This window comes from Antechinus flavipes, chromosome X (genome assembly GCF_016432865.1).
Source record: "Antechinus flavipes isolate AdamAnt ecotype Samford, QLD, Australia chromosome X, AdamAnt_v2, whole genome shotgun sequence".
Classification (NCBI taxonomy): domain Eukaryota; kingdom Metazoa; phylum Chordata; class Mammalia; order Dasyuromorphia; family Dasyuridae; genus Antechinus; species Antechinus flavipes.
In genome coordinates this window covers 11,463,715-11,485,226 of record NC_067404.1, presented here as the reverse complement: position 1 = coordinate 11,485,226, position 21,512 = coordinate 11,463,715, and the positions used below count along the sequence as shown (strand labels likewise).

The following is a 21,512-nucleotide window of genomic DNA, read 5'->3' as shown; positions in this document are numbered from 1 at the left end:
TTGCAATAGTCCAGGCAAAAGGTGATAAGGTTTAGAATTAGACTTCTAACTATCATGGAAAGAAAAGGGACAGAGAGTAGAGATAGAATGGAGTTAAAAGCCAACGAAATTTGAAAAATAATTAGATATGGGAGGGGGAAAGGTCAATTTGGAATCAAGGCTGACTCTACAACAAGCTTTTAAACCTGGGTGACTAGAAAGAGTTTGAGGGGGGAAATAGAGTTTTATTTAGGACATACTGAATTTGGAGCTGATTTGGGAGATCCGGTTTGAAATATCCAAAAGGCAACTGGCAGCCAGATAGACCCAGATAAATAACTGGCCTTGAATTCAGGAACATCTCAGTTCCAACCTAGCCTCAGACATTTAACACTGCCTAGCTGTGTGACCCTGGGCAAGTCACTTAACCTCAACTGCCTCACCAAAAAAGCAGCAAAAACAACAACAAAAAAATCAAACTCAACAACCAAAAGGCAATTCGTGATGTAAGAATGGATATACAAATCTGCAAGTTGTTTACACAGAAATGGTAACTGAATCTATGGGAGTTCATTAAGTTATGAAGAGAGTAAAGGGAGAAAAAAAGAGTCTAGGAAAGAAGTTGGGGGGGGGCACTACAGTATGGGAGATGATCTAGCAAGGGAAACTAAAAACTAGCAGTGTGTGTCCAGGAGAGACCAGTCAACAGTACCAAATGCCACAGGGGAGTCAAGAGGTGAAGGATGACAACTGAAGAAAAGGTTGTTGGCTTTGGTAATTAGAAGACGCCCAGTTACTTTGGGAAGAGTAATTTTTATTGAGTGATAAGAAAACATTCCATTTAAAATCCAGAGACCTCAATTCAAATTCTACCAGATCCATCACTTAGTAGCTAGAAGTTCTTGAATTCTAACATGAATATTCTTTGCTTCTCATCATAATACATGATCTCTGCCTTTAAGGAGCTTAGAAAAACAACCACCATTCAATATAGTCGGCTAATTTCATCAATGGGTAGCAGAAAGTACCGTGCATTCAGCTGGAAAGGATCACAGAAACTACAGGCAAGGAACTAGCAAAGAGAGAGGTGGCACTGGTGTTAAAGGATGGGCAGTGGAGACGGGAGGTGGGAACTGTGTTGTTCTTCCATTTTTCAATCACATGGAGTAGGGCACAAGTGGTTGAATAGGAAAAAATTCTGTTGTAGGCCTAGGACACAGAAAGCAACTTAACACTTCAATTAATGTGTGTAGCCAAGGTATTTGTTGTGACCCCAGATCATACTCTAACTCTGTTTCCTCGTCTGTAAATTGAGGATGTTAGCTTAGGTGACTTTTAAAGTACCTTCCAACTCTAAATCCTAAGATGTTTGTTGAAAAAATCAACCATGCCTTTATAAATCAGGAGTGATCTAACTAGAACAAAACATTGTCCAAGCATGGGTCAAGTTCATTGTGAAACTTGTCTCTGTTTTAAGTCTCTGAGCATACATTATCTAAAACTGAAATGGCTGGTCTAGGGAGGGGGAAAAGAGAGTGGTCTTTGAGGAACATGCTGATTAGTCAGATCCCAGGAGCTCACATGATTGCACCAGCTATTTTTCATGTTCAGATCTCCACTCTGTTCTTCCTTTTTGGTGCTGTAACAACTCACAGGAAGCCACTGCTCTGAGGAGCCAAATCAGCCATTGGTGAAGCATTCTAATATCTTGTACTCAAATGCATTCTTCATCCTTCCCCGCCCCAGTTGTGACTCAGTGTCTGGAACAGATCAAAGGCCCTTGTGATTCTTAGAGCCCTGAGCCAATATTAACAGTTAGCTTTCAGGGCTGGCTCGGCGGGGGTTCGATCGAAAAACAAATCGCCCTTTTTGTCTCTCGACACACAGCTAAAATGGTGATTGAAATAACTGTGACAGAGACACCTAGTAGGAGAGGACAGAGATGGAATGCAGACAGCCTGCATATTATGAAGTGTTTACTAGATCTAAATGTAGGGCTCAGTTTAGAGGAAAATGTGCACAATACATTGTGCAAAGTGTGCAGAGAGTAGGCGTATTTCCCCCAAAATATAAATGTGATTAAATGCTCTATTTCACAAGCTCTCCAGCCACAGCACTCAAAGAAATAAAGCCCATTAATGGCTTAGCATTAAGCAAGCTGTGGGTTACATTAGCCCCACTGTGTACATCTTAGGCCAGTGGACTAAGATTTCATTGTCAACAGAAGTGGTGATTCCTTTACCTTGGACACTTTGGGAGGGCCCCTCTTCAACTTCCTTCTTCTCTTCTTAGAGTTCTAGTCTTCTTGCATGATGTTCTAGTCATCTGTAAATAAAATGCTAGAGATGGAAGCCATAGAAGCTAGAAGGGTCTTAGGGACATGGAATGTCAATGCTAGAAGGGACTTTAGAACACAGAATATTGGGAAGAGAATCCTTTATATGAAATAATTGATGGGAAACACGAACTTCATTCTGTTTGCTGTGCCTTCCTTATTATTAATGGGTTAAAGAAATCCAGATGGTGATTTGCCTGATATTGTTTTTATATATTTAATCAGTTTGACAAGTAAGTCAAGTTGATGATATTAATCCTTAACTTCATAAACTCACCATAGAGTACTAGGCTCTCTAAAAGGGCAAATCTCCCCCCCCCCACCTTGGAACAAAGCATTGGAGTTTTATGTTCAACTAGGTCTAGTTGCACCTGGTTACTTGTCTTTCAATTCCACAGTGAAGAGGCAATATTCTGGGTCAAGAGCAAAGTCATCTGAAATCATCACTTTCTTGGATGACTTCTTACAAAGCATATCCACAACCCAAAGTATAACTAAGAGTAAATAGCAGGCATGAATCCATCAGACTCATAGGGAATTGATGACATGCCAAATTAAAGCTGGAGAAGAGAGCATCGTGTCTGTACTTTGTAAGGATTAGCACCGAAGGGAAGGAAAGACGCCCCAACAAAACAGGACTTAAAATGACTATCATTGTTTTGCATTTGACTTTAATTTTGCAATCCTGAGATAATCAATTTTACATCTGACAAATGAATAAAGACAAAAGCAGCACTGAAAGTTTCATAAAAGCAGGTTTCTTCAGTTTTGGCACAATTATATAAGAAGAATTCTTCTGGGGAGGAGAAGATTACTACATTCTACAGGAGGGAAAAATATAATTTGACAGGTTATATAACATTCGAAGATCCAGGAGAATTCTTGGTTTGTATAGAAATGATTATCATTCTCTGCTGGTAAAACTGTTCGAACGAGTATCCTCTGCCACAAAAGAGAAAGGATAGGCAGTTCAACAAAGTGTCTTGTGAAATGGCTCCTCTCTGGCTTTTTGGCCTTGCCGTTCGTCATCGTTCCAGAAAACACCTTGGAATCCTCTGATGCCTCTGTTTGGTAAATAACTAGGGGTGCCAAGTGAGTTTGGAGATTACATTTCATTTAAAATATTGATAATTAGTTTAAAAGCTTCATCTATTTTAAAACACTATTATTTGGGAGACGAAATAAAATCGAGTTTAAAATAATTTTGAAAAAATTAAAAAGGATGAGAACACAAATACTACTTGAGACATTATTGCTTTAAGTTGTTTATATTAAATTCCCAAGCCGAACTGGCCTTAGTTTAAAATATTTGGGAATTCAAAGTCCCATGCTGGAGTATAACAGTGTAATATTCTCAACATCTACAATACTTTGTATATACACAAAATGAAGTAGTTTAAATATTTCTGTCTCAAGCAGAAGCAAATGCTAATCTAAAGCGACAATACATCCCCAGTGTGGCAAAAAAATAAAAAATAAAAACAACCCAGACCAAGAGTTTGTCATCTGAGCCAACACTTACAACCTGCAGAAAGGGTAAGAGAATCCCATGTGTTTAAAATCAAAGGGTGGTTCTGTCACCAAAGCAAGTCTAATAAGAAGGGAAAGGATAATATATATGTGTAAAGAGTTTGTGAAGTATAATCTGCAGGGCAAACTCCCAATCCACGAGGGTTGTATAACAGGTAGAAAGCAACAGCTCAGGGCTGCTCTAAGCCAAGCTGTGGTGTTCATGCCGTGTGGTTCAGCTAATAAATCAAGGCTAGATCTAAGGGGATCCCTTCTGAAATACACACACCAGTCATGTTCAGAATGTCTGCCAGCACTCACCGAGAACACTAAGGTATGAAATGAGCCTCAATTCCCCTGTGAGGTAGGTCTGGATTTGTTATCCTACAAGGACATGAGGTACAAAGGAATGAAGTCACTAGTCCAAGATAACTCAGCAGAGTCCTGACTTCCGCTAGAAACGACTTGCATTTGGATATTTAATCACTTGACTTCCCGTGTCTTCAGAGCATCCATCCCTTCCCATAGATCTACAGGATGTGGCTCTTTGAAAAAGTAAGCCAGGTGTTCAGATGTGAAATTCTTACCCTATAAAATGTCAAAGTGGGACTTCCCTCCCACCACCATCTGCCTCTGTCCTCATAGTTGGTATTCTTGCCTGGACAGTAAGTAACAGCTGTGCATTCAGATCCCACAGACTCAAAAAGTCTGGGTTCCCCAGGGTCTTAGCCCCTCCCTGGTGATGAGGCTCCTCTAGAAGTTCTATTAGTGCTTATCACTAAGGAGGGGCCCGGGTTAAGGGGGAAGGAACTAAGGAGACGGAGACAAACTTCAGTCTCCTCGGGAACTAAATATGCAGCAGCCACTATATACTCAAGTCATCGTCAAATATCTATCTACTATCTATCTATCTACAGTGTCTACTAAGTGTGAGGCATTGAGAACTAAAGCTATAAGTGGCAGAATTAGGGAGGACTGGGGTGGTGGCTCTCACTGTTTTTCCTCTAGGGTAAGAATTCAGCATAAAATGTTCTACTCCAGAATTTCCCACGTCTGGGGAACTGGAACCAACAAAATAGGAAATGCATGCTCAGTCAGGAGCAGAAAACTAGGGAGAAAAACACAAAAATTACCTTCCCTTTCATTAGCAGAGCACAGATACCAACAGTTGCTCCCTTCTCTGTGGAGATGAAGCCTGACAATCCAGCCAAGCTGTGCACAGTCATTGATAAAGGCCAAAAGGCCATCTGAGGCCTCCCTTCAGGGGAGTTTTGCATCTGAAACTTAAATGAATTTAAAAATAGTCCCACAGGTCAAAGTGCTCCAATTAACCAGCTGAGGTGAAGTTCTGCCTCCCTGACCCCACCCAAGCAGGTTAATGCAGTAAAGTCTTAAGACAACAGCTTTTTATCATTTTAAGCTCAAGTAGGGCTATTTTTTAAAGTGGCTTTTTTACTTATAAACAAAATAAAACTGTTAAGAACTGGAAAAAAATTAAAAACTATTTTCACAAACTTACAAATGTTACAGCCTTTTTCATTAAGGGAAAAAAATCCCGCTCTGAGCTTAAAAAACATTTTCAAACATGGCTCAGTAGAAATGGCAAAAGTGCTGATCACAACAGCAGGAGTTATTGCTTGAAGTGGGGTGATGTGTCCAAAAGTGATTTGTCAGGAGTCACTCATACAAGGCTCAATTTCCCAAGTCTTCTCTTTCTTCCAAAAGAAAAGTGGAAATGTTATTTTTCCATGCTTAAAAATTAGCATGAAAACTGGTTTATGGGGCAACATGGAAATGAAACTTCCTTGAGTGGAGGGTATTAGTGAACTGCCAATATTTTCTGATACTAGTATTCACCACATGACTGAATTTTCCCCTCAAAAAACCTCCCAAAGAACAAACTTTAAACAAGAAAACAATAACCTGGTCAGATGATTTATAGTTATTTGAAAAGGGTGATATTTTTAGTCATTTGTAGTCTTATCAAACAATTTGTTTTGCTTTTCCCTCTGCCCCCAACTTAGCCTAACATCTTTATTCAAGGGAGATAGGGAAAGTTTTCCAACTTTAATAACTCCACTAATGAACCCTTATGATTGCAGTCATAATCGAACACAGGGAGGAGAGAATGGGAGAAGAAGGCAAGACCACCTGGCCAGGAGAATTATAACCATGGAATGAATATCCAAACTGAAACATAACCTAGTGTACCAAACTGGCCACCCAGGGCTGGAGAGGAGGGGGAGGGAGGGACAAGGCTATCCACCATCCATCAAGTGTCCATAAAGATAAGAATCTCATAGTGTAGGGAAACAGCCTTGACTATTTCAAAGCGGGGAAAGGGTGTCCAAGGGAGAAAGGAGAGAGGGGCTTGGAAAAAAGGGAAATGTGACAGGAAGGCAAGAAGAGAAGGTAGGACAGATGAACCGGGGGAAGGACAAATATATGCAATCCTCAATTCAGCCCCACCTTTTACAAAACATGTGACAAACCCAAAGGACAGATCCTGGGAGAATCAATGAGAGCTGAGTTCTCATTCACTCTGGGGAAGCAACGAGCAGCCACAGCACTCTGTGACATCATCAATCTATAAGCCGTCATGACAATGTCATTGAAAAGAAAAGAAAATCTCCCAAATGCTCAACTATACCTAACTTTCTGTCTGACTCCTCAAAAGAAAATTCATTTAAAAATATAGGCAAACACACAAGTGAGAGAAAGAACACTGAGTGGCTAATGTGTGGATAACTTAAGAAAATGAGATAAGCTCATGAGTCAATTGTAATACAATGGACAGCAGCATTAGAAATACTTTTATAAAGTATCAAAGTCTTTTTGTACAATGAACTCTTTAAGTGCTAGTACAAGACTCTGTATCCCACATTCAGCCTTCTGTGCAGCGGTCTTCCCTCACTCTGGGGAACTTCTGTTCCTGGTTATCTACACATATGTGTTTCGTGAAAACAATTCCAAACTTGCTGCCATCTTTCAGAAAAAACCTAGGGGGGTGGAGATGAACGGGTAATAATAATGGTAGCCAAGGTGACTGCCAAAATTTCAATTCCTCAAGGAAAATGAGATTTGTGAGGTTAACACTCAAAAGCTATTAATATATTAATGAGAACCAAACATTAGGCTGGAAACCGATTTGGGGGATTCAAATGTCACAGTCTAAAAAAGCAGCATTTGGATGATGGGAGTTTTCCTAACTTCCATAGGGAACTGAAACATGGGCGGTGAATGAATCTGATTTTGCAATAGGCAGACATGTCATTATTAGCAGGCACACATAAATATATTCATTTTTTTGTTTGCTTTTTGCTTCTTTTGGAAGGGAAGAGAATGAAGCTGAAAGTAAAGGCAGGAAGATACCTGAATGAAACATTTATAATATAACATCAGGTGGAGGCAAAAATCTTGGCCTTTTATGGTCTTTAAAGGGCTCTTCTGGCCACTATTATGAACACCCGGAATCAAATAATGCTGCTCATCCTAGATGGTCTTGCTTTCTCACTGTGTGTTTCCCTAGCATGCCTATGAACCTGATCTGAGCCTCCCAATATTTAATTTTTAAACTTCAGGGGAATTGGGGAAGAGGGTTCCTTCCTCTTACATTCAACCATGACATAAGTACAGCCCAACTGAGTACTCTTACATGATAAATGTAGAAGCTACAAAAAGCTTGAGCTAAATATATGCCAGAAATAATTTTCTCATTTCTAGTTTGGGTAAGTTTGAAAAAAAATACCTTTATACAAGATGTGGGACCCTCAATCAGTTCTGATTCAGCTGCTGTCTAATCTAGCACCCAAAGTCCAGAGTGGAGTGGTCAATGGTTCCCAATGGTGCCTACCCAACTTCCCCAGATACTGTTATGAGGCACCTTGTGGAGAGGGTAGGGACAATTCTGATGTCATTGGAGATGGGAAATTTGTGTGGAAAGAAAGAAAAGCAAGCTAGAAGGGGCTGCAAAATGTCCTGGATGGTACAGGGACATATATATGTTCTGTGTGTAGCAGCATGCGCGCGCGCGCACGTGTGTGTGTGTGTGTGTGTGTGTGTGTAACTATGTAGCCCAATCTTTCCCAATTTTTTTTCAGAAACAGTGCAGACCATCAGTACAGTTATGCATTTTAAGTCTACTTATTACAACTGACGATTTAGAATGCCACCTGAACAATCCCAAGACAATTTGTTAACATCTGTCCATAAGCTGGCATGTAGAGGTTGTACAATCAAGAGGATGCTTACAAATGTCATTCATAATTTACAAATCTATGCAGACTCATTGGCAATGCAGTAAAAGCAGTTTGACATTCTGGAAACCATGGCATATCACAGTTTAGATTAAGCAAGGAGGCAATATTTACAAGTCCTAAGTTAGGGTTTAAGTAGCCAGCTCACTAACATAGGTGACATTTTGCAAAGTGCAGGACCAAACCAGTGCTATTGATTGCATGCCCTTTGCAAGCAGGGTCGAGTAAAATGAGTTCTAGTTTCCAAAAGCTTATCTGTAAGGGTTTACAGGAACATAGAGCTTTGAAAGAACGTCCTTGACAAATGAAACATACTGAGAAAGAGACAAGGGGTATACAAATTAAAAGGTAGCATGATCAAAATAAGCTTTGTTTGTTTTAAATCAGCATTAATGTTAAAGTGAAAACTATTGTTCATGTTAAAAACTCTGAGTGCAAACACAAATCTCCTTTAACAAGGGGGAAAATGTGCAAATTGCTTTCTTTTTAAACCAACAAAAATAACTGAGTAAGGAGACTATTCTAGCTAGCATTATAACATTCTGAACACAACAAAATAGACCATCTCCTTTCCAAAATCGTCTAACAAGGCACTAAGGGTAGAAAATGACAGATAATGTGAAAATGATCAGATTATGATGCTTTAGTCAGGTCGGAATATGGGATACTTTGGTAGGAATTCTATTAGGATAACCTGCAAAACAACCAAAAAAAAAAGAACAGAGTGACAAAATGATTTCCATGTAAACATTGACATCTCTCCTCACTTGTTGTGGGAGCATACTCTGGACTCAGTTATAAATACAATGCAAACCCAAGTCTATTTGAAAGTCTCTCCTAAATGAGTTTGACTCTGAAGAGTAAAATCAATGATCACCACCTTAAGTTAAATGTGGCCCAGTGGGCAAGGGTGCAGAATCAAATCATCCCTCTCCTCCTCCTCTCTCTCCTGATCACAGTTTTCTCACCTGTAAAATGAGGGGGTTGGGTGGACTAGATGGTTTCTCAGGCCCCTCACAACACTAACACTTGGTAATTCTGTCAATACTAAAAATGAGGGAGGGAGTTCTATTCCAACGAGGGGAAAAAACCTTTCTTCTACAGGGAAGACTGGTTTATTGAATATGGGTCTTTTCTTAAATAAAGATTCAAATGGACTGACCCCAAATCTGAACAGGAAGTGTGACAAGGCAATAACAAAGCCCAAGATACTGGACTAGAGAGTTGGTTATACCACGATCCCTGGTGAAATCATCCTACACTGAATCAAGGGAGAAAGAGGGAGAGGGAGAGATTACAGAATTCTTAAGAGCTGGAAGGAACTTCAGAAACCAGGTAGCACGGGGATTTTTCATCTGAGGTAATTGAGCTTTTTCCCCTAATATTTTGAATATTGCAGTCCAAAGAATCAATTTGCTTTGTAATTCCATGTATTTTATTTTATGCATGTAAAACCTGGATTCTGAGAAGGGGTCCACAACAGAAAAAAGGTTCAGAATTCCTTCCAACCCAACATCCAAATTTTACAGAAGAGGGAACTGGTGGGGCCCACACATGTAAAACGTTCAAGGTAACATGAGCTAGCAATTGCATGACGAGCATCAAAACCCAGGGACTTCAGACTTCGTGGCTAGTGATCCTTTGTTTCTTCACCACACCTTTTCATAATTCAACTGAAAAGTTCTCATAAAAAACAAATTTTTATTAAGACATCCACTGATGAAAGAAAGCAATTTGCTGTTCTAGACATAAGAAACATAGTAGTCAAAAGGCAGTGAAATGGTTATTCCATCTCTATGTAACTGACACTGGAGCTTCTCAGGCTGACCATATGTGAAGATGGATCAGTGCTTTATGAATTAAGAACACTTAAGACCATCTTCAAGTCAAAACCACAATTTCCAATCTGTTTTCCTTTTAATCAAAGCTAGATGGCCAGAAGACAGGGCCCCCTCCACAAAGCCTCCAAGTCTGATTGGTATTTTTCACTGTGAAATGGCATGTTTTCCCAAGATGCCATTCCCAAATTCTGTGTCATGCAACAGCAGCTGTTGCCATCACATTGACTTTGTTGCTATGGCTAATGAATGTTTCACAAGAGGATTAAACTGGTGTGCTATTGTTTGGACCAGTAGAGAGAACAACTGGTTGTAGCTTTCAGGATAATTATGTTATCCATAATCCATAATGTTTACAGCAAGCAGACCAAAGTCAAAGTCAAACAATAATCTCTGCTGAACTGAACATTTTAGAATGGATACCCTCCAAAAAATGGGAAGAGGCATATTTTCATACATACTTACATATTCCACCATATTATTACTTTCACATTTCCTTTTACTCAACTTCCAGTGCAGACCAAGCTGTAAAGATAAAGTTGGTTAAAGGTGGTATCAGTTTCCTTTTACAGAGATTTGGCCACCTCTCTGCTCAACAATCTTCAGGAGCTCCTTAGTCCTTCCTAAGTAAAATGAAGACTCCTCTCTACCCAGCTTACCGAATCCTCCATGATATGGCCTTCTACCTTTCTTTTCTTACCTTCCTCTACTGTCCTCCTCATACTCTTCCCTCATGCTACAATGAGCTACTGGCCATCCCACAGATGTATCCCATGCTCTCCTGTCCATACAGCTATGCTTGCTCTTGTCTCCAGTAACCAAAACATCCACAAACCACTGAATTCCTCCCCATCCATTCCAATGAAACTCAAATGACCTCCCTTCTAGTCAAAAGGAGCACTGTTAAGTGTTTACTATGTTCCAGGCACTGGGTCAAGCACTTAGGTTTAAAAAAGGCAAAAAGTCACCGACCCCGGCCCCAAGAGCTCTTGGACCAATGGAGGAAGCCACATGCAAACAATCATGTGCATACAAGATAAAAGGGAAGAAACTAATAGTGAGGAAGAGTGGGAAATGTTGACTGCAAAGTTAGGCTCAGAGAGACAGAAGTAAGGAGGAGACCATTCTGAGTGTGAGGGCAGCCAGAATAAAGACACAAACAGAAGAGATAGAACACCGTGTTTGAGGACAGCAAGAAGGCCAATGTAGCTGGACTGTACAGTACATAGAGGAGAGTAAAGGATAAGAAAACTGGCAAGGTAGCAAGGAGCTAGGTTGTGAAGGGTTTTGCATATCAAATGGAGGTAAGAGAGAGCCATTAGAATCTAGGGGGGGAAGGGTTCACATGATGAAATCTACATTTTAAGAAAATTGTAAAGGGCTGAAACTATGAAAAGGTGTACTTGAATCTGACAACCAAGCACTTAAGGCTAATTACCTATTCGATATGAAATAATGACTATTAGCATATGTTTGGAAAAATGGCTCTTCTCACCACTGGTGCTTACTCAATGTTTGGTCTTAAGATAATCATAGGCAAGGATTAGAGGGTGAGGTGAGACAAGCCAGAGTCACTTGGCGGCAGGACGAGAAGAAGAAAGGTGGAGATTCTGGACTCCAGAACCGAGAAGAGATCTTTGGTTAAAGTCCTGGCAGTTTGCCTGCTTCTTTCCCTTCTCCCCCTAAAGACCAAGGACTTTTACTTATCCTGAATCCGGCTGATCCTGAGGCCTCCAGGGAGCTAGTTCGGACTTAACATTTTGGGCCCCAACGTGGACTAAGGAAGGACCCTATTTTCACTGAAGAAGTCCCGGTGACCAGGAAATAGGGTGAGTATTTTAATAGACAAATAGGGAATTTACTTTAAGAGCTAAACTAGTAACTCTCATTTTCTAGTTGAAATAGGGCAGATAATAGGAAAAGGTTTTCCCCACCCCCAACCCAAGGGAGATCTACAGGAAGCATACTCATACTAATAAAGAGACAGGGTTTGATTATAACTTGGGAGCAGATTGATGGACTCTTGGATACATTAGAATGCATGTCTCCTTGGTTCTTCAAGGAAGAAGAAATAGAGGCAGATAATTGGAAGCTAGTAGGAGATCAACTATGTGAATATTACAATGATAATGGTCCTGATTCAATTTCTAAGGAAACATTCTATATATACAACTTAATACAATTGCCTTAAAGAATCCCACAAGTTATAGAAAAAAGAAAAGTTTTAAGAACAGCCAGATCAGGAAGTGTGAGGAGAAAGAGGAAGAGAAAGGAGAGATTAATGGAAATATTGCCAGAGGGCAAGAGGAGTTAAGTGAACTTGAAGGGCATGGTGATTCTCACTCTCACAGCCCAGCTTTAACTCCACCTACACCAAAGCAGGTCCTTGACCACCCCCACTCCCATCAACTTCACCTTCCAGGATGGAGGGAGCAGGAGTAGTGGGAGGGGCAGTGATATCACCACCTCCCTCCCCACCTTGGCAATCACCTCCTCATATGACTAGATTGCAAAAGGCCCTACTTAAAGCCAAAGAGGAAGGGCAAAATATAGCTGATTGAGAATAGAAATGTATCCAGTGATTGAACAGCTTAACTCTTCAGGTCAAGAAAGGAGAAGATATGCTCCTTTTGGTCTAGAAATCCTCAAAGACCTGAAAAAGGCTTGTACTACATATGGGGCTACATCATTTTATGTTAAGATGTTATTACAGAATTTGGCTTATGAAGTCTTAACCCCTAGTGACTGGAAATCTATAGCAAGGACATGCTTAGAATCTGGACAAAACTTGTGGCTTTCTGAATATAGTGAGCTCTGTAGGATATAAGCCAAACAAAATAGTCATAGTGCAGTTAATGCTCCAATCACCTATGACCAACTAACAGGTGTAGGTTCTTATGCAGACACTTCAGCACAGATTAATTACCCCATAGCAGCATATGAACAAATTGCTTCTGCTGCTATCAAAGCATGGGGCTTTATCCCAGGTAAACAGGACAGAGGAGAAGCCTTTACAAAAATAGCACAAGGGCCAAATGAACCCTTTGCTGGTTTCCTGGGATGTCTGCAGACATGTGTCATACGAACTATTGGTGAAAATGCAACAACAGAAATTATGATAAGGCAACTTGCTAAAGAAAATGCTAATAAGGTTTGTAAAAGAATTATATTAGGACTACACAAGGATGCTCCTTTAGAGGAGATCATAAGATGTTATGCCAGTGGGCACAAATACCTTTTATAGCCAGGCTATGATGCAGACTTCCCAAGATCCCAACATGGGAAGACAGGGTCCCTTTTGGCAAGGGACTTCCAGAGAGACTTGTCAATGCTTTCAATATGGTAAAGTAGGGCATCTGTTGGCATAGAGACAGAGTGAGAAAACAGGGTGGGAGAACAATCCAATACCCCATGTCCAAAATGCAACAGAGGCTTCCATTGGGCATCAGAATGTAGACTGATTCAGGGAAATGGGATGGGGGGGTTTAACCCCAGGGACAAAAACAAAAATTACTTGGGGCATGATGGCAGCTGATGCCACACCCAGAGAGTCTTTAGACATTCAGTACCCAGACATGACCAATCAGCCAGGAAGCAACCTGATGGGAGAAAGGGATTACAATTGGGCAGAAAAGAGTTGTATGCAGCTGGGACTACTGAAATACCCCCTGGAGAGATGAAATCTGTTCCTCTCCAGCCTATGGATCCCTTGCCTCCAGGCACAGTAGGCTTGACCATTTCACCTCCTGAAAGTACTTACAAAACAGTGCCCATCCATACAATGATGTGGGAAACTGGGGGATGTGTAGATAATACCCCAGTCACTAATACAGGTAGACAATGTGTGACTTATCTACCAGGAGAAGTAGTAGCATCAGGTTTACTAATACAGACTCCTAATAAGCAATCTGGTGATAGTGGTCCAGATTCTGATTCCAAGCAACAAATCCAAGAATATACTGGACAGCAGCTGTGACAGCTGACTGACCTATGCTCACTATCTATATAAATAGCTTACCACTAGAAGAATTGGTAGACACAAGTGCAGATCATACAGTCATTAGAGGTGCCAACTGGCCCAGTCACTGGCCAAAGATTAAGGCGGACACCTACATGTCTGGCATAGGAGGATCAATAGCAGCTGACGTTAGTGCTGCCCCTTTGAGATGGACTTTTGAAGGCAAAACAGGAGTTTTTACTCTTTTTTATAGTTGAAAAAATTCTCATCAATCTGTGGAGAAGAGACATTTTACAACAATTAGGATTACAAATGAGTACCTTGGCTTTTTAGGCAGGGATGCTGTTGAAGGCCTGCCAACACTTTCACCAGTTCCTATGCAATGGAAAACTGATACACCAGTGTGGATAGAACAGTGGCCCTTAGGTAGCAATAAAATTTGGGCCTTATTAGATATAGTACAGGAGCAACTTGAACAAGGACACTTACAGCCTTCTCTAAGTCCTTGGAATTCCCCAGTATTTGTTGTAAGAAAGAAATCTGGAAAATGAAGGATGTTGACTGATTTAAGAAAAGTAAATGAACAGATGGAAACTATGGGAACTCTTCAGCCTGGACATCCAGCTCCTATTCAATTGCCTAGAAGCAGTGGTCCTCAAAGTGTAGTCCAAAGAATTGTTGCGGTCTCTGAAACCCTTTCAGGGGGTCAACAAATTCAAAATCATTTTGTATTTCTAATATAGTAAATAGCTACAAATATAACCCATGTGAACAAAAACTCTTTGAAGAGATCCTCGATAGTTTTTTAACAACATGAAGATACTGAGAACAAAAGTTTGAGGACCACTAGCCTAGAGAATAGCCTCTCTGAATTATAGACATTAAGGATTGTTTCTATTCTATCCCTCTGGATAAGGAGGATATGAAAAGATTTGCCTTTTCAGTGCCCAGCATTAACTTAGCTGAGCCTTATAAAAGATATGAATGGACAATTTTGCCACAGAGAATGAAAAACTGCCCTACTATGTGTCAAATGTATGTTGCTGCTGCTCTTACTCCAATAAGAAAAGCATTTCCAAAAGTAATGTTATTACATTTACATGGATGATATATTGGGGTGTGCACCTGAGGAACAAATGTTAGAAGCATGTCTGCAAAAGACCATGGAAACACTAAGATACTACAAATTGTACATAGCTCCAGAAAAAATCCAAAGACACACTTCCTTTCAATATTTAGGATATGAAGTATATCCTAAGGTGCTTACAGTACAAAAACTGTCCTTAAGAACAGAGAAGCTAAACACTTTAAATGACTTTCAGAAATTTATAGGAGATATCCAATGGATGCATCCAGTGTTAGGCTTGACTACCTATCAATTACAACCATTATATGACATTTTAAGGGGAGACACAGCTTTAAACTCACCATGCCAGCTTTAAAAAGAAGCTGAAAAGGCTTTGAGAGAAGCTCAACTGGCTTTATCCAATGTGATTGAAAGTCACTCAAAAACCCTTGGAAATATCAGTTTTTGCGACACAAGAGGCACCCACAGCAGTCCTTTCTCAAGGAGACAGTGTGATAGAGTGGGTGAACCTCCCGGCACAACCAGAACAAAGCCTTACTGCTTAGCCAGTGCTTGTGGCTAGAATTTTATTAAAGGCCATTAATAGAGCAGTACAATTATCTGGGATAAGACCTGACAAGATATACCCTTTTATACTAATGCACAAATTAACGTATGCTGTGAAACCATCCCAAGAGTGGTAAATTTTACTGGCCATGGCTCCAAATTTTACACATGGGTCTCCATTAAAGATAATCCGGCTATTACATAATTGGCGATGGATTCTTGAAGAAAAGGTTTCTAAAGTTCCTCTTAAAGGACCAACTCTCTTTACAGATGCATCCAAACATAATATTTGTGCTGTATACTCTCAGGACTTAACTATAAAGAGAGTAGTCAGAACTCCTTTTCAATCCACTCAGCAGAATGAATTGTATGCATTCATTCTAGCTCTTACTTATTATCCAGGAGATATAAATATAATATCTGATTCGGCCTATTCAGTAGGTGTGGTAAAAGAATTGCCACAGCCCAAATAAAATTTGTAACCTCTAATATATATATCTTGCATGTCCACTCTCATAATGGACTTACCTTTTCTTACCTTCCTCTACTGTCCTCCTCATACTCTTATATATACTCACACTCCTCATACTGAGGGCCTATTTTTGATGGTAATTCAACGGCAGATAGCCTTCTAGCCATGTTGGCCAATACTCTTTCATTTCAGGCAGCCCAAGAATCTCATTCTAAATATCATCAGGCTGCTCGAGCTTTACATTTGCAATTTGGGATAACAAAAGAGGAAGCTAGGAGCATAGTAAAAGCCTGTACAGCTTGCCTTCCTTCCACGCTCTTACACTGCCTCCAGGGAAGAACCCTCGTGGTTTGAGACCCAATGAAATCTGGCAAATGGATGTGACCCATTATAAATCTTTTGGTCATCTTTCTTTTATCCCTGTTGTAGTAGACACTTTTTCAGGATTTACTTTTGCAATACTAGCAGCAAAATAAGACAGCCCGAGTGGTCAATGAATTCCTTATACAAACCTTCGCCATTATGGGTGTGCCACAAGAAATAAAAACAGATAATGGACCTGCATATACTTCCGAACATTTCGCACACTTTTGTGCACAGTATAAGATTTTACACATCGCTGGCATACACTTTCATCCTCAAGGACAGGCAATAGTAGAGAGGAGAAACAGAGACATCAATACACTCCTCCAAAAACAAAAGAAAGGGGGAGCCACAGGTAACCCTAGAGAACTTCTAAATTTAGCTCTTTATACAAATAACTTCTTGATTTTTGACAAAGATGCACTGGCTCTGACAAACAGATTTTATAACCCACCAGAAGGGCAGTGTCCAGTGCGAGCATCTCCACTACCTTTAGATAATCACCAGGTGATGTGGAAAGATGCAGAAAATGGTGAATGGAAGGGACCAGATAGGATAACTACTTGGGGGAGAAGGTTTGGTTGTATCTCTACAGGTGGAGAAGGAATCAGATGGGTGCCAATGAGCCGTATTCGCCTTGTCCATCAGAGAGAGACGGAGCAGAACCTTGAAATGAAGGAGACGACCCAAGAAACATCAGGTGGTTCCGTTGCTGACTGTGTCCACCACTGAAAGAGCATGGCAGTTATGGCGTTTGACTCATGGACATCAAAAATTGTTAATGAGGCTGATGCAGGACTTCAAAACCTTCAGGAATCATTGGAATCCCCGAGACATGATAAGATTGTTATAAGACTTGAAAACCCTCAGGAATCATTGGATTCCCTGAGAGACATGATGAGACTGTTGCAAGACGTCAAAATCTGCAAGAATCATTCCCTAACACATAATAAGACTGTTGCTGGACTTCAAAAACTTCCAGGGATCACTGGATTCCCTGGCATGTGAAGTAATGGACAATACGGTTTTGGACTATCTCTTGGCTGCTGAAGGAGGCATATGTGTGATTGTTTTTTACATACCCTCCCCTTCTAAGATGTCTGGAAATCTTTTACAACACCATGTTGATTCATATTGTTTGTTATATCTCTACTTGCATGTATAATTCATGTTTGTTACACCACACTGAGCCCGCACGGGCTGTAGGGAGAGGCATCACTGCTAGCCGGTGCTTTATTGCTATATGCTTGTGTAATACCTCCCCTGCTGATGGGTTTGTGCATATCTGTTTCTAGTAAGACCCTTCAGTCCAGAAACCCATTAACAATATCTGGCTTGACTCCCCACTTCCCTTTGGTGCTTTTCATCTCTCTTCCTGAGAAGTCGGGGCGGGGGGCGGGGGGCATGATCACCTCCTTTTTGGGATTTTCACCTCCCTGAGAAGTCAGGGATGGCATGACACCTGTATTCTAAAACAAAAGAAAGCGGGAGATGTAAAGGGCTGAAACTATGAAAAGGTGTACTTGAATCTGACAACCAAGCACTTAAGGCTAATTACCTATTCGATATGAGACAATGACTATTAGCATATGTTTGGAAAAATGGCTCTTCTCACCACTGGTGCTTACTCAATGTTTGATCTTAAGAGAATCATAGGCAAGGATTAGAGGGTGGGGTGAGACAAGCCAGAGTCACTTGGCAACAGGACAAGAAGAAGAAAGGCGGAGATACTGGACTCCAGAATCGAGAAGAGATCTTTGGCTAAACTCCTGGCAGTTTGCCTGCTTCTTTCCCTTCTCCCCCTAAAGACCAAGGACTTTTACTTATCCTGAATCTGGCTGATCCTGAGGCCTCCAGGAGCTAGTCCAGACTTTATAGAAAATCACTTTGGCAGCTCAGTGAAGCAGAATGGAAAGAAACCTGAATTAGGAAATGCAATTATGAGGATTACTGAAATACTCCAGATGAGGCTGATGACATTCTAATGGGGGAAACAATTTGGAAAAGTTGAGGGTAAGATGAAATGGAATGGAAGAAATCTGAGGCAGGAAGAGAGTGAGGCTACTGCAATCAACTAGTATAAGGTGATGAGAGCATGCCCCAATGATCACTTTATGAGTGAAAAGAAAAAAAGCTGTGACTCTAGGAACAAGATTGAAAACAGACTGGCTATGTGGGGTAGCAACTGGTGACTCGAGCAGAGCTCAGGGAAGAGAATAGGGCTAAATATAGATGTGGACAGAAAGCTGGGCCTGGAGTCAGGAAAACCTGAGTTCAAAACCAATCTTAAACACTTAGCAGCTCTGCATCACCATTTTTATGTCACAGATCCTATCTGGTGAAATCTAGGGATCTATTTACAGAATGATGTATTTAAATTACAAAGGAAACCAATTATCATGAAATACTATTATCATAATATTTTTAAAAAATATGTAATGGACACAGTCAGCATAGATTTGCAATATTCTCCAGCTCTACTAGCAAGCGTATAAATAGAAATGAAGGAGGTAGATGTTAGGAATAATCCAATTTTGGGGTTTGGGTAGACATGACCAGCAACAGGACAAGGAAGAAAGAAATTCAAGTGTAGAGGATATTGTAAAGTGGAACTGAATTTACCAAGTCAAGAGAGGAAAGAGAGAAGAGTATATAACCAGTTCTGGGATGATGACCCAGGAAAGACTGAGGGGAGGAATGATGGGAGGTCATGGTGAGGACAAAGAACAGAGGCTAAAAGATGCAATGACAAGAGATCACAGTCAAAGAAGGGAACTTCTGAGTTTATGAACACAGAAGCAAAATACTTGGGAGTGATGGCAATACCACCCTAAGTGGAGATGAGGAAGCTACGAAGAACAGACAATGGGAATTGAGCTGACTGAGGAACAGGAAAATAGAGATGTCTGAGTTTACCATAATCCATACACTGAGTATTCAGTATAAGGGTAGGAGTTTGAGAAGACCAAAGAGCAGGCAACTAAACTTATTGAAGCAGGAAGATGAAAGTCCTAGGGGTTGACAGATAATGGTCACAAGGACTTGGACTGGAAAAGAAATTTGAATGTCATGAACATCAAAAGAGGTAAACACGCCAAACTGTACTTGTGGAGAGTGGTAGGTGTCAAGAGAAGCAAGAACCCATAACCGTGGGTTTCATCACAGAGTCTGAGGGAGAAGGGGAGGGGCATGTTAAATACTGTAAAGGGTGGCCAGCGATCAAACATCATCAGAAAAAAGCTAGGTATTTGTGAGTACCATAAGATAGAAGGAGTGAGAAAGAAAAAGGTTTAAGATGAAAGCAAATTTATTAAGGCAGGCATCCCAGAGAAGACAGTGGAAGGATGGACAGATCTAGAGTAAGACACTTGGGGGGAAGAGAGGAAACTTCCCTAATTCTCTCATGTAGATAACGACCACCCTCAACTGTCCCACAACACTTACTTTTGTACTTCTCTAATGCACTTGGCCATTTTAATACCTCTAGTAGAGGTTTTATTCCTCTACTAGACTCTAAGCTTCATGAGAATAGGTATTATGTCTTAACTGCTCTTTGCACTTAAAGCTCTGAAATTCTATACAGAATGCTTGGCAATACAGTAAGAACGGGTTTACATTCTGGAAACCACAGGACACCATATTTTTCACTATGCAAAAGGGCATGTGGATTGTTGTTGTCTGTCCTTTGTTCTTGAAGAAGATGATAACATCAAGGAGGTGATGCCATGACACGCAAGTGAAATAGATTTCAGTGAGAGAAGGTGGTGCAAGTCACCTGCCTCACTTTCCCCTCCAGAGCCATCTGGGTCCAGTGACCCAGATATAGATAAGAACTACTAGAGATGGCCCCGGATGAAATGGAAGACCTTGGACTTTTTCAAACTAAGGTCTTCAATAGGTCTCGGTTTGACTGAGGCCGCACCCATTCAGTGGTTAAGGCTAGGTAACAATTGAGGCGAAGAATATCCTCTTTCACCTAGTCCAAAAAAAATCTAAATGAATGAATGGATTTGGAAGGGGAAGACCCTCAGGGTTTCTGGTCAAAGCAGAAATGACTGCTATTTACAAGTAACTATCAACAGAAGTGATGATTTTGCAAAACATAAGGCAAAGTCAGTGCAATTAAATTATAAGTCCTATACAAACAAATTTCTATTTACCAAAAGCTTAGAGTAGAAATAGTCAGGGTTTATAGGAACATGATGCTTTGGCTAAAAATCCCATTCAACATTTCTTACCTTGTGGTATAATCTGTTATTTTCCCATTCTAATAACTTCTGAATTGATCTTCTTGTCTATGGGAGGAGGGAGAGGGAGGAAAAAAGAGCCAATAGTTAGAATATGGTTTACATACATTTTAACTTAACTAGAAAGTTGTATTATTTAATGTTTTCTACCTATCTATAAGAACCCATTACTCCTTTCATTCCGTCATCCCTTCTCCCTTCCATAATTTCTAAACAGAAAAAATGACAACTCTTACACAGGCTAAAGTATTTGGTGCCACTGGGTCAAGTTTCAGGAAGAGAATATTTACAGAAAAGAACTTTGTGCTTCCTTCTCAAAAAGAAATGTATCCAAATGAGTCAATCAAGAACTCAAATGTACTCACTTAGTTCTGGAGGCAATCATAAAAACTTAACCAAGTGTTAACAAACTTGACAAACAAGCCTTTACAAAAGAACAGATCCGAGATGATTATCTGTGCATCTGTGAACATGACCGCATCCCTAATGGGTACCTAGTGTGACGCACTAAACAACTTCCCTCCAGAAGGGCTTTTTCCTGAGAGGGAGCATGGGGCCAAGGCTGTGATGCCAAACGATCGCTGTGGAAAGGAGTGGGTAAAACACAGCCATGGGGAAACTAATAGTGAGAAAGACAGGAATGATGGAAGGCATGGTTTGTGAGGGATGGAGTATTCACTTAATTTCTAAATAGGAAAATGGAGATTTGGCAAGTACTACAATTAAAAAAAGTGTCATGGAAGCTCCAAGTTGGGAAGGAGCCTCTGGGGCCATCTAGTTCAACCTGTACTTGACAAAGAATGCCCTCTGTACTAAACAGGCTTAGTGTCTCCAAAGACCCTGACATCATTCCCTACACTCATGGCTCCCTTCCATTGCCTACAGACATACTCAGGTCATCCCAACCCTTCACTTGAACCTC

At 40.6% G+C, this 21,512-nt stretch overlaps 1 protein-coding gene across 5 annotated transcripts in view; it reads right to left on the bottom strand.

Annotated features, from left to right (window-relative positions):
- Window positions 1-776: 776 nt before the first annotated feature.
- Window positions 777-21,512, bottom strand: part of CHIC1 (cysteine rich hydrophobic domain 1) — a 54,051-nt gene continuing 33,315 nt past the window's right edge. The window contains exons 4-7 of one of the 5 annotated variants that reach the window (XM_051969288.1): window positions 20,582-20,638; window positions 10,383-10,442; window positions 2,222-2,304; window positions 777-1,739 (exon numbers count right to left, since the gene is read on the bottom strand). In XM_051969288.1, coding sequence (XP_051825248.1) covers window positions 2,248-2,304; window positions 10,383-10,442; window positions 20,582-20,638 — 174 coding nt within the window. In that variant the 3' untranslated portion in view covers window positions 777-1,739; window positions 2,222-2,247. Of the gene's footprint in view, window positions 1,740-2,221; window positions 2,305-2,968; window positions 10,443-15,212; window positions 17,813-20,581; window positions 20,639-21,512 lie in introns of those variants that run through there. The other 4 variants (XM_051969290.1, XM_051969289.1, XM_051969286.1 and 1 more) reach the window with 4 other exon arrangements.